The sequence below is a fragment of the Labrus bergylta genome, chromosome 1 (assembly GCF_963930695.1).
Source record: "Labrus bergylta chromosome 1, fLabBer1.1, whole genome shotgun sequence".
NCBI classification, from domain to species: Eukaryota; Metazoa; Chordata; class Actinopteri; order Labriformes; family Labridae; genus Labrus; species Labrus bergylta.
In genome coordinates this window covers 22227184-22239784 of record NC_089195.1, presented here as the reverse complement: position 1 = coordinate 22239784, position 12601 = coordinate 22227184, and the positions used below count along the sequence as shown (strand labels likewise).

Here is a 12601-nt window from a genome sequence, read left to right as displayed (position 1 = left end):
CTGCAGCTCTGAATTAACAGGTGCCTGCTGCAGCACAGCAGGAACAGGTGGCTGCTTTTACTTGACTGAAGATTTCCTATGGGATCAAAACCCACAGGAGCCAGGAAGTAAAAGAAATAAACCCACGTGAGGTGGCAGCTGATGCTTGCACTGACTATCGGATGGCATCCTCATTTCCTTCCTCACCCTTGATCTTTAACGTCTAACTACTACTGGAATGTGTCCTAGAGCTCTAAGGAGTCGGTAAAGCAATATGTCTACAAAATTCCCCTCTTTGTGCCTTCAAAGAGAGCAGACTTCCGTTTAAAGGTAGATATGTCTCTCCAGTAGGCCTTTTTCAAAGTGTCTGTCTAAGGGGACAAAGAGCAGCAGGTCAAAGGTCAAGAGGGTCAACGGCAGGCAGGAAAGCATAAAACTCACATCTGTGCTTGCACTTGTTGAAGGATCACACACACACACACAGACACAACATGTGAACACAGCTGGATCATAGCAGCCCTGACTATTTATAAATGTGTCCTAAAGCAGTTGACGGCCGTCACTGACAAAGTAATTAGAGTCTGCAGGAAACAGGAGGAATAGGCCTTATATTTGGATGCCATGTACAATCACTCCACTTCTGTGTATGAAAAGTCTTTCATAACGAGTGTGCAGTGCTTTAACCTGAGGGCATGTCAGCAGAGGCAACAAGGCCAAGAAAAGTAGTTAATCTTCGAAAAAAAGATTGATGCCGGCATGCACTCTGATGATGGGGGATGAAAACCTCTACGCCCCGAGGACTTGCAACACAGCCAAATCCACCTTTGACAGTTTATATTTAATGAATCGGGAAAAGTACAAAGTGTATCTAAAAAATGTTATGAAACACACCTTTAACAATAAATGTTAAATACCGGTGGACTCTGAGGGAAATCTAAACTTTTTAATCAAGCACTGCAAACAGATAGTTTACATCCTGAAAAGATGTAGCTTATTGAAAAGTGTTATTTCTGCACTGAAATAAGGAAAAACAAACATGTTTATATTGACGAACTTATCACCTATATATTTAATGTTTATATTTTCATGGCAGGAAAAAGGTTGTATAAAGACATTACAACATCAAAGTGAAGACAAGGGGAAACATTCTGTTAATAGAAAATATTTATTTGTGGTGCATAAATACAATGATGTTTACAAGGTCGATCAATAACTAGAGGTAGAAGAAAGTACCACTCTGCTTAAATCATAATCAGCCTTAAGCTCTACGTGATAACCACATTAAGTGAAAGAAGTACCCGAGTTGTTTGAGTCTTAAAAAAAACACACTTTGAAAATAATAATCTGTTCCATGTAAAAACAAGATCAACTTTTACTTAAGTTCTCTGTCGTCAGTGTCATTGTCCTGAAGCTGCAAAACTTTGAAAGCGTTTCAGAGCAACATTCATTTTCTGTCTGGTTGGTCTGAATGTCTGTTTTCTCATGAAATACTGCTGTAGCGTCTAATACATATGATTAAAGTAATAAAACGAAGCAAATTTTACTTCAAGTGTCAAAAGTAATCCGTTTACTACTGTAATGCATTATTGTTACTTCAGTATTTATGTGCCAATGGCCTTTTAGTTGAGCTTTCAAAATGATGTGCTTATGATTATTTCACATGTAAAAATTAAAATGTTATGATCTCATCACATGTTTTGGAGGAACATTAAAATCTGAACAGTGACAAGTGCTTTATAATTGGCAAAAAAAAAATAAAAAAATCAATAAATGGAAATACTCAAATAAAAGTGCCCCAAAATGTATAAACGACAGTATAGGAAAGAGTTACTTTAACCGCTGGTGATAAATTACTGCACTCAATGGAAATATTAATAATGGTTATTCCTGTTCAGATTGGTTAAAAACACCTCATAAGTACCTGATAATACCAGCATCTGAATGAGTAGCCTATATGTCATGTTTGTGTACGTGTAAAATAAAATCATCCCGTTCACTTCAGTGAAGCACATCGAGAAGACAATATCTTATCATTATCAACAGATTTGTCGTCAGATGTTGATGTGTCACCACAATAAGTCCTGCAATGAATCGTGCGTCAGTCTGATCATGTCCACAACCCCCCTTTTGAGACTTCAACAGTCGTCACTTTGCAGCATGGAGAAAAAGAATGTGCACAAACTGGCCCATGTGCCACAGTTCTCCTCCGCCTTTCTCCTCTGCTGCTCGCCCCCTGTGCACGGAGAGGATTTAGTTGGTCGGGGGGGTTGGGGAGGCTGGAGGTCCTCAGACATTCCTCCTGACTGAGCAGAGGCCACGGAGCTGGAGACGTCAAGCTTGAAGTGCGCATCCCGGGGCGCGCGCTTACACATGCCAGCCCTCACAAGCGCGCGCTCATCATGGCACGCTTTACCTTGCAGCCTTTTGAACGCGCGTGCCACCTGTTTCCAGAAGCCCTTCGGGTCGGACTGGTAGCCCGGACAGCGCTGAGGTTTGCCGTTGTAATTACACTCGACGTCGGTGATTCCACCTTTGATGCGTGCCTCCGGGTTCTCGCATTTGACTGACACCCTGACCGTGTCCCCGACGTCGCGAGCCCCCCACGTGCACTTCATCTTGTCTTTATTGATGACGAACTTTCCCCGGCCAGTCGCTGGGGACTTGTTACCGCTCCTCTGCGCTCTGCCGGGGGCTGAGGTCACGGTTTTGTCCGCTTCTCGGTTCTTATTGCGCACACCGGAGGACACAGAGACCTGCTGTCCGAGGAAGACCAACAGCAACCAGGGAGCCAAAGTCTGGAGCAGCTGCATTTCTTCTTTTGCAAGAAAGTTAAGGCTATCACCTGAAAATACAGAGGGTATTTTTTTTAAAAAAAGTAAAAAAAACAAATAAAAAAAACAATCAAAGAACAAGCCAATAGCTAAATTAATTCTTTTTTTTTTTTTTTTTTTTTAATCTAAGATTGTTAGCTTGATAAATTAAATTTGAGTACCTGAACCCATAGTAAATTTAAAGATTGTAAATAAAAGTACCCTAAAACACTTAACCTATTTGACATTTATATATATATATATAGAGCCCACATCATAAAGTTCCTTATAGGTAGCCTAACTTACCAAAATAACAAGTGTCCTTGTGCGTAAAGTTGCTTCTTGTGGCTCTCTTCGGTGTCGCACATGGCTTTCATACAAAGATGCTGAGGCACGCCCATCATTCCCGCCCTACACAACGTAGGCTTACGCATCTCCATTGAGTAAAACATCTTGGCAGTAGTTCCTTTGGGCAGGCCGGAATGTGTTTTGTTCTGGCATGACCTGACATGTCCAATGTGAAATCTGGCTTTCGACGGAGTGTTAAACTGAAGATCAAAGAGAACGAAAACCAAAACTGACGACGGATCTGCGTGTCTGCACAGTGGGTTTCATCTAGTTTTAACAGGCCTCTTCATCACATTACAACCCCTACTCACATAGCGAGGCTGGACTCTGACTTTTCACCAATCAGCTGCTGCATTCAGCCATCAGTAGATCCTCTTCACAACTGATTTCCGGCATGTGGCTGAACTTGTATTACCAAAACTGAGGACTAAACTAAATTAATTGTGATATCAGTGCAATAAGAAAGAGTAAGGATTGAGTATGAATAAAATAGAAAAAGCCCAATTACTGTATATGGAAGATTTAAAGTCCAAACAGAAATACCTGAAAACAAATGTTGGAGGGAGAATGTGCACTATAAAAAGGGCGGTAAAAAAGTTGTGGTAAAGAAAACACCTCGGAATAAATAGGGGCTATCTTAACAAGTTTTAGAAGACATTGAGGACATTTTCTTTTCTGCAAATTTGGGCACAACAAAGGCACACTATCAAGCTACCACAAGGGAATCACAGAGTGCATGAACATGAGGGCATCAGGCTTTGCCCACGAAATCCACAAGTTTAAGTGGAGGCAATGTTCAGATTTTGTTTTTTAAAACCTATTCAGTTTGCTTTCATTGTGAAATATTCAATGTCATATCATAATATATTTAAGTATATTAAGTACCTAAACTTAGGAAAGGATCATGTTTTGGTCCAAAATAACTACTCCTCGCTTTACTTTGGTGACAATTATGACACAGAGTATCTACTATGATAACAATTTATTTGACAAATCCATCTAACCATACCTGATTTTTATACAAACTTTCCCCCTACCTCATGACTTCCTCAAGTCATTCTGTGAGAAGATATTTAGAGTTTTCGAGTAAACTAAAAGGGGCCCAAAATAGACCCCTGCCTGACTCCTCGAAAAAGAGAATTACCAGATTAAGAGGCCTCTCCAAACTGGAATTATAGGGAAAAATAGTGAACTCACCTTAACCCACTTGATAAACAGCCCATCTGTTTAGTAGTTAAATTGCCCCAAAATTGTCAAATTCAAGGCAGTTGCATTGGCACAAACCTTTTGTATTTGACACTTTCTCACCCCTTGGTGCAGTAGCTACTGTTGATTACACAAGTGTGGGGCAAAATCATTCTAGCAACAGCAATGATAACAAGACAATGGTCCAGACAAAATTTCCAAGGGCCTAGTATTTAATCCAGGGAATGGCCCACTATCCAAGCATAACGGGTGAACCTGTTTGACAGATTAGAAATAAACCAAATCAAGGGCCACATCACTGATGACAATGTAGCTTTTCAATGGCCTATGAAGATGTGATAAAGAACGCACAGAAGTTACAAATAATATCAATAATGAAGTTGTGTGACAGGAGTAGCAGGGACTAAATAAAAATCATTACATCTACAGTGTCATTTAAACCTTTATGCTTTCAAGTTGGCTTCTCAGTGGTAGGAGTCTTAATACAAACCTTTGGCTTTTCTCAGTACTTAGTTGGCCGGGGATGTGTGAGTGTGATGTCATTTGTTCTAGACTGACACTGACCAGATTGTTAAATCTGACCTCTTTTGTCTTAAGCCCTGTTATCTATCAAACAGTAACACATTAACCAGATGTCAGCCCCCCCCCCCCCCTTCTCCCCATAAATGCCCATCTTTCCTCCTTTGATATCCTGACATAAACTCTATGAGTTCTTTTATTTGCACAACTTAAAAGAACCTAGAAGTTAGAGGAAGTGTCCATCTATGTTTTTAGGTTCAGTTTAAATGAAGGCTGTTTCTAACAAGTTACTGACAGTTTATCTTAGGGGTCTGGAATCCAGGTTTATTCAGTGATTTGCATGAAATAAAATTGTTTCAAATGAATACATATTATATCTTCACACATGCTTCTCCATGCTTTGAGTGGGACGAGACAAAACATTTGTATGGGATATGAACCACAACCTGCACTGTTTAGACATTTCCTGCCACATCTTAGTCAGGGGGCTGCATGGTGGTGCAGTGGTTAGTGCTGCAGACTCACAGCAAGAGGGTTCCCGGTTTGATATTTTGACTGGGGTCTGTCTGTGAGGAGTTTGCATGTTCTCCTCCTGCATGCATGGACTCCCTGGTACTCCAGATTCCTCCCACAATTCAAAAATACATCAAGTCAGGAGAGCCTTTGGGAATTGTCCTATACATCAAAACATTTTAAACAAGCAGGTATGTGGAGTGATGGGGGAAACTGATAATCAATGATAAATCCATAATCTGAAGTTGCATTGTTTCTTAAACTGTATATTGTTTTCACTGCCATTAATTTCACTTATACATCATTAACAGCATCCCACAGATTCCACTTGAGGGTAAATGCATGATTTCACCACACCCTGTAATCATATCATCTCGCTAATGATGCAGCTACTGCAGGAAAGGATCAAAGACATCATGATAACAAGGAAGGAGACATATACGCCTCATGTGGCTGGAGTACAATAATCTACTTTAAAGTTTCAGTAATTCATCAATGAGTCAAGCAAGAGACTAGAAATAGTAGCAGAGGATTTACTGTAATTTCAGAAGAAGGCTCAGGAAGACTGTGTTGAAGTGGGAATTTAAGTAACAGGTCAACACAGCACCATCTGGTGGTTAGAAAAGTTTGACAGTATCCAAACTGACTAATTAAACTAGGCGTAATCCAGTGTGTAAATAGTGTGTAGTGTAAATCCAGTATAGTAGGTACACTCACTAATACAACAGCTCTGCCAAAATGGTAAGTGGACTTGAGCTTGTATTGCACTTTTTTTGTGTTCTGACAACTCAAAACTCTTTTTACACTGGAGGTCACCCCTTCACCCCTTACACACCTCATACCACCTCATACACACACTGATGGCAGAGGCGGCTTTGAATAGAGTCCATCACTATTAAGTTATCCCACTTATACACATTCAAACGCCCTTGATGCAGCAGACACTTTGGCATGTGGCTGCTGGAGCTGGGGATTGAACACCCACCATTCCAGTTGAGAGACAATCGACTTTGTCACTGAATCACACCCCCCCCACCCCCCATTTCTTATTTATTTAAATTTGCTCATCTTTCAACTTCTTCAGTTTTGATTGTATGATCTTTTATATTGTGTTTATAGGCCCTCTTTGATTAGTATTGGTTGTCAGTCCATAGTCTTATCTAATCACAAAGGTAATAATTATTTCTTATTTTTATTATTGATGTTGTAGAGGATATTTCTTGTTGGTTTCTGAGTGTGTTGTATTTAAACTTCCCTCTAATGTTCTGCCCTCGATCAACTCGGTTCAGTTTAACTTGGTTTAGTTCAACACCACAGTAAACAGCAACCTGGGTTTAAAAGTTTTAGTCGAGTAATACCTCGCTTTACAGTGTCACTGAATGAATTTTATTTGTGAAGGCAGACTATGAGGCAGAGGTCTTGTGTTGTATAGTTCATAAAAGTGTCCCTAAAGAAGCGGCTGGTGATTTATATTCTACTCGGGATCTAAAGCACGCATCTCATGTCATAATTAGAAACACAAGTTGTTCTTAGGGTGCAATTTGTGCATTAACAAATCTTTTTTTCATTCACCTATGCATGTTATCTTTTCTTTTCCCATTTGTTTTATGAGACTTTTTGTTTAAAGTAAAGTAACATCAAGTATTATGTGCATATTTGTATTTTAAATACTTGTTATTTGATAGTTTAAAAAAAGTGCATCTAGTACTCCAACTTCGCATATGGTTTTGTGTTTAGGATTTGTGTGTAAGAAGTTACTTTGATGAAGTTATCTTTATACCAAACTTCCTCACACTTATTTATTTCCCATAAGCTTCAGCTAGCTCTTCATTCAATGCACAGAGTTACATTTTCAAACCCAAGACTCAATCACTTTTCACAGATGTAACATGCTGACAAGTTAAAATAATGTGAGTGTCTTGTACAAAGTTTAGCAAACATTTCCTCAAATTAAACCTCTAGTATCTTCTTTAACCTTGCATCCTAAATAAGCTAAATTATAATGTTTGGCTACATAGCATTAGTCTGTAATGACTGTTTCACAGTTTTTTTTTAGGTTTGACTAATCAGACTAGCAGTGATTTGCTGCTTCCTGCACCATGTGTGTGCATGTGAGTGTGTGAGTGTGAGTGTGTGTGTGTGTGTGTGGCTGCAACGGTGCTGCAGCCACATTAGTTTCTGCCCACACAGACCTCCTCTGTTCCTGCACACGGTAGCTCTTAAGAGTCAATTCATCAGCTCATACAAAGAAGTGTTTAGCTCTGCTCAGACGGCTTCTGTGACTGAGCTGTATTATCTTTACTGCAGTCTGGCTTCACTCTGACTGTGTCTGTACCTTAACTACTTCCTCAGACGACATGTTGTTACAGCCGGCGATGAAATGGAAACAAGGGCTCCTTTCAATGACACAGTGTGAAAACTTCTACTGCTAGTTGTGTTAGGTGAGCAGAAGAAACAGAGCGACACAGGAGAAGGAGGACAGGTCACCGCTTTGACTTTATTCTCTTAACCTTCATTAATGTGACACATGGAGGGAATTTTACATCATATACAAACATAATCATATGCCTGCCATTGTCCCCCTTGCCTTGCTGTGTGTTTTAAAGATTTAAAAAAAAGGACATGTACAATACATGAAAGCACAAGCAGTCATCCGCTAACCGTACACAGGTGTAGGTGGAGTGTTTTTGGCTCAGCCTGTAAGATGCTGCACTGTGGGGGGTCGGACCTCACAGGCGACGAGATGTCTCAAAAGGCTCCCGCACAGATCTTGGAGAGGTCATAGATAGATGGGAGTTCTGACCGGGTCCATCGCTGCTGTTTACAACCTATAAATATAGAAAATGAGAGATTTATTAGTGCATTTCAGGTCATGTTGTTTTCCATGTGAATGGTCAGCTTGCAAAGAGTTAAAGTTCAATAAAGTTAGAGACAAACTTCAATTGTCAGTTGATTTGAGTGTCTAAAATATCCATGCAGAACATTTTGCAAGTGATTACTTCTGTCTCTTCTGATCATTTCTTGCTATAGTGACATTAATGTATCCAAATCAAAAAAACAAGATTTTATCTACTGTATCACTTTTGATTCCAACTTTTCCACTTCTACATCTACATATTATTTTCTTCTTTACACACCTGTGTCTGGGTCATCGCCTCAGTTTTGGAACCAGCTGATGAAGTAGGTGCAGACGCCCTGGAAGCTCTTCCAGCAGTACTCGTTGGCCATGCGGGATGCTTTGGAATCAGTCTGCTCTGTGGGACGAGTAGTGGTCTTCCCAGGCTTAGGGGTGGTCTTCTTGGACTGGGGGCCCTTGCCTGGCTGGGGCTTGACGGGCTGTGGCTTGACAGGTTTAGGAGTAGTGGCAGGCTTTGTCTGGGCTGGCACCACAGGTTTACGTGGCTCCTGGACCGGCTTAGATGGCTTGGGGGCGGTGGTCTTGGGCCAGGAAGCCAGGAAGGTCATCTGGGCCTCATCTGGGTATTTCTTGCACATCTGTGAGCGGTAGACTTTTGGTCCCTGGCAGGCATGACTCAGCTTCCTCATGTCCCACATCATCTGGGTGAAGTAGTGGCGAGGGTTAAGGTTGTATGCACGGCACAGGTTGGGTTTGCCCTGGAAATCGCAGTAGTAGGAGCGTCCAGCAGTCTGGCCCTGGCTCTGACCTTTACAGGAGACACGCAGGCGAGTGTAGTCCCCAACTCCAGAGACCACCATGGTGCAGGAGTCTTTGGTCTTGGTGATGAATTTGATGGGCTCATCCCAGACGCTTCGTTGCTGCTGTTGCTGCTGTTGCTGCTGTTGCTGCTGCTGCTGCTGCTGTTGTTGCTGCTGCTGCTGCTGCTGCCTGTTGTCGTTGCTGGCGTTGTTGGTCTGAGCGTTTGACACACAAAGAGTCGCTGCTAGGCACAGCAGCAACATCCTCATCCTGGCTCTCATGGCGTTGTGTTAGTGATGGATAGATGAGGGTATTGGGTGATGTGTGTATGTATGTGTCTGCTCAGAGGGGTGAGGTGTGCAAGGGTAGACAGCATCTGAGTGTGTCTATATAAGGCCTCAGCTCACAAAGAAGGTATTATTCAGGTGAGCTATAGGACTCCTCCTCCAGAACTGAAAACCCCCACTTCACACCACACATACAAGCTAGTCCACCCACCCACCCACCCAACCACACACACACACACACACACACACACACACACACACACACACACACACACACACAGGCACGCACCCTCACGCACACACAAGGCTTGTGTGGTATGTTCAAAACTTTAAAAAAGTGATAGGTGATGGAAGGAGGAGGGGAACATTAAGGAAGGAGGAAGAGGCAGGAAGGGAAAGTGGTCAACTGGGTCTGTGGGAGACGAGGGGGGAGAAAGCCAGCACACACATGAAGCCAAATGTTGTGCATAAGAGTTGCGAGACATTATATAATCTCACATAGGAGGCTCTTTGACTATTGATGAGGGGGGAGACCACTGAGGGTCCAGAGCTCTATTACAGCCTGAAGTTATTTGCTGAGGAATTAAAGTTGATCTATGACCCTTGTAACAATAAAAAAAAAATGCTCATGTTCATCTCAAGTCACAGAGACTAGGCGGCACTACTTTAAGAGCTGCATACAAAAATAAATAGTTGTACAACCTTAATAAACACATTACATTCAGCCCAAGAAACTGCTAAAAAGCACAGTGCTTGTTGAAGTTATAATTCCAATGGTGCCAATTAAGTCAGGCCAAATGTTTAGAAATGTGTTTTAATGTAATGCACAAGTTTCCATTTCAGTGTGGTCAGACAGTGTAGAATAAGATGATTCATGAAAGTATTAGTGTTCCTATTGACAGAATAATGATGAGAACAGTCTTTCTCCTAAAAATCTAAAAAATAATAAGTGATTTTGACTTTTACTAAGTCAGTGCATTGAGAAGTTTAGCTAGTTCTGCCAAACTACAAGTGGCATGAAGTCTTTCTGATGGCTAAATGTGATAAAATAAACAACAACACTTAAAATAAACAATGCAATTCACCATATTCAGACCGCGACCATTTTTTATCTGATGTCACGCACAGGAAGCAAGGTCATTAGGTTCACATAGGCTCCACATCTTTGCCTGTGTCTAGGTTGAACGAAAGTTATGTTTAGAAAGCGTTTCTAATATGGCGACCTCATATGTTCTTCAAAAGTCCCCTTTAGTAACCAATGGGTGGCGTCACTGAGACTACAACCTTGTTTAAACAGTCTGTGAGTGTTCCATTGTGCAATATTCAAAGTTAAAACAACGTATTTAATAACTCATTAGCTATTGTGTTGATGGAGTCAAACACCGGCTTAAATTGCATTAGCTAGGAATTTACCAGCTTAAAAAATGGCACTAGCTAGGAATGAATGCCTTTCCTATTGTGTTGTGCAACTTAACAAAGAGGTAACAGTTAGTTTGTGGGTGGGCTGTGTAACTACCAAAAGGAAATATTTGCTTTAAGCCAACTCCTAACTAACTAACTAACTAACTCATAAGCTGAACGCTAATGCTAACTATTCTCTGTAGCCATGAGTTATCAAATTGTTTTGAAACCTGGAAGGGATATTGACATTTTCTGTGTTGCTGATTATTTGAGAAGTGATCAAATGGTAATGATATGTCAAAAAGGCACCATTTGTAACATTTCTACAACATTCAATCTTTCAGTATGACATTGTAACAGTATTTGACTGTTTGACCTTTCTCAGCTGTTCTCCACATGGCATCAGAGAAAAAGGGCCACTGCATGACAGTAATATGGTATAGACATCTCTTCAAAGCTAATCCACCTTCAACTTGCTCTTTATGTCTGTTTACCATCATTAAAAATGTATTTCATCAGTGTTGTAACATTGAGTTTGTGAGCAAAGAAAAAAAAACTATACAACTGTGGTGCAAAACTAATCGTGCAACAACCCATATATAAAAAAAAACAACTTCCCAACGCTTCCTCAGCTTTGTGTTGAAATCTCCGCTGTCCAGAAACATACATGGAATTAAATGCCCTCTTTCTTGCTGTAATTAGGCTATAAGCTATAAGTCCTGAATGGCAAAGTAGTCACTGCATAAAGCCTATTCTGCTCTAAATACACAATTTCACTATTCTGTCTGGTGTAGTTAAATGATAAGATTGATTCTGTAACAGTATCTAATTGTTTTAAGACTATAGCAATGTATGTTTGGCCTAGCTTAGTTTAGCACATGAGCAAATGCTAGCCTTTTTCTGTCCAAATGCAAAAAATTCACCCAGACAGCTTAAGCTGATATAGGAAAAGTGATATCTTCCTTGTTTAATCTCTACAAGAACTGTATTTAGGGCGAATGTACATGGCATAGTGACTTTCAGGCACATAGCCAATTAAAACAACTTGTTTTTACAATTCTGTATTTGCATGGTTTGAACAAACAAGATATAACATGTTAACTTAAGTGCTGGTAGGTAATGTTTTTCTGCCTGTGAACAGAGGATATCTCTTCATATATAAAGTGGTATTTCAATGTAAATTAACTCTGGGGGTTAAAGTAGCTGCCTTCAATGGAATAACAGCTTGCAAAGGCTGCATAAAACATTGCTACGATGAGCTACAGTAGCAAAGTCACAAAATCACATTAGGAAGTGATACCAAATGCCAAATTTGGATGTTCATTAAGTTAAGCTGAGCCAAAGAAAAGAACATGCTTTAACACTAATTACACACTGATTATATAGTCTACTGCATGACAGCAGGGCCCAGTATCATTCCATTGTTCAATATGGTATGCTGGTTATGTTCAAAGGAAGGCCTGCATAGCATTGAAACTAAACAGAGGCTGCCTTTAAAGAGACTTACGAATTCCATATGAACTGGTTGGCCTGGACACAGAGCGGAAGAAGAGAGTGTATGTATAGCCTGCTGCTGTGTACAGAGTCACATATGTGTGCTAATGCACGAATGCCCTCGGCACATTCAGGAAGTTTTGTTTTTATAGCCATCAATCTGGTGGGGAGAAGAGAAAAAAGTTCCCCTAGTGAGAGACATCAGGAATGCAAAGTAAACATATGAAGTGTGTGTGTGTGTGTGTGTGCTGTGCGTGTGTGTGTTGTTTGGAACAGATGTTTTCTTAAATTAAGTTAGTGTAGTCCTCTTCTGATAGGATGCAACAGCATCACACCACCCCAACCGCTGCCAAGCCCCCTCCTTCCGCCGCTCCCTGCTAACCTGT

General features: G+C 40.8%; 2 protein-coding genes across 2 annotated transcripts; both read right to left on the bottom strand.

Annotated features, from left to right (window-relative positions):
• Positions 1-1125: 1125 nt before the first annotated feature.
• On the bottom strand, positions 1126-3245 carry LOC109998529 (fibroblast growth factor-binding protein 1-like). The gene is made up of 2 exons (XM_065956775.1): positions 3096-3245; positions 1126-2821 (listed from the first exon to the last, which is right to left on the bottom strand). The coding sequence occupies exon 2, from the start codon at positions 2787-2789 to the stop codon at positions 2115-2117; it is 675 nt and encodes a 224-aa protein (XP_065812847.1). The 5' UTR covers positions 2790-2821; positions 3096-3245; the 3' UTR covers positions 1126-2114.
• Positions 3246-7852: 4607 nt separating this feature from the next.
• On the bottom strand, positions 7853-9407 carry fgfbp2b (fibroblast growth factor binding protein 2b). Its single transcript, XM_029281090.2, has 2 exons — positions 8513-9407; positions 7853-8203 (listed from the first exon to the last, which is right to left on the bottom strand). The coding sequence occupies exon 1, from the start codon at positions 9312-9314 to the stop codon at positions 8532-8534; it is 783 nt and encodes a 260-aa protein (XP_029136923.1). The 5' UTR covers positions 9315-9407; the 3' UTR covers positions 7853-8203; positions 8513-8531.
• Between the last annotated feature and the right edge of the window lie 3194 nt (positions 9408-12601).